The 848-nt window shown below is 44.3% G+C and overlaps 1 protein-coding gene across 3 annotated transcripts in view; it reads right to left on the minus strand.

Moving 5' to 3' along the window:
• Positions 1-637: 637 nt before the first annotated feature.
• Positions 638-848, minus strand: part of LOC106735667 (keratin-associated protein 9-3-like) — a 4,734-nt gene continuing 4,523 nt past the window's right edge. For all 3 annotated transcript variants that reach the window (XM_027774735.1, XM_027774734.1, XM_027774736.1), the window contains one exon: positions 638-848. This exon is cut by the window's right edge. In XM_027774735.1, the coding sequence (XP_027630536.1) occupies positions 638-848 (211 nt within the window).

Below are 848 nucleotides of genomic sequence, written 5' to 3' on the forward strand. Positions count from 1 at the left end.
AGCATGGTGTAAGGTTAAGATAAGGTAATAGAACCTGTGTCATTTCTGAGGCCCAAAGTGATTGCCTGTGTATCTTTTTATGGGACCTCATCGCAGTTCCTAACATAGCAGAAGACCAGTGTAGGATATGAAAAACAGGTTAAAATCTTTTATATAACTTTCTATGAAATATACATCATGCATACACTCAATGAAGAAAAAAGATGTATTTGCCACAGTAGTAGATTTAATTTATTAGACCTTGATATATTATTCCCCTTTCATAAAAAGTGCATCTTGCAAAGTGGTGAAAGAGAAGTAAATATATCTGAGAGAGACTGTTGATTCTTCATGGCCTCAGCAACACTGAGCCTCAGAGCATGAGGTTTAATGTTGAGGATCCTTCTCAGGGTATATTTGCTCTCCCAGGCCTTGAGTCATTTTGTACTTTGGCATCCTCAGATAGGAGATCAAGATCTTTATAATGCTGAATAAAATCAGAGAGGTCTGTGAGGGCTAAAAGTTTGGTAACCCTCACAACAAAAAACAAATAAAAGTTCAAGAATTTGTTAGTAGTCTTGAAGTGGCTGAAGAGATCATTTGTTCATGGACTGGGTTGAAAGTTGACACTTCAAGTTGAAAATCAGCAGCTTGACTTTTAACAGGTGGGCTGGCAGCAGTAGCAGCAGCAGGCAGGACGGCAGCAGGACTGTCCACAGTAGGATGGGCGGCAGCAGGAGGCCTGAGCATGGTGCAGCTGGCAGCAGGTTGGGGGAGTGCAGCTCACCACACAGCAGGGGGGCAGGCAGGTGTCCTCCACGCGGCAGTCTGGGCGGCACCACCTGGTGCGGCAGCTCATGGCTCCACAG

This window comes from Tupaia chinensis, unplaced genomic scaffold (assembly GCF_000334495.1).
Source record: "Tupaia chinensis unplaced genomic scaffold, TupChi_1.0 Scaffold000477_1, whole genome shotgun sequence".
Taxonomy (NCBI): Eukaryota; Metazoa; Chordata; class Mammalia; order Scandentia; family Tupaiidae; genus Tupaia; species Tupaia belangeri.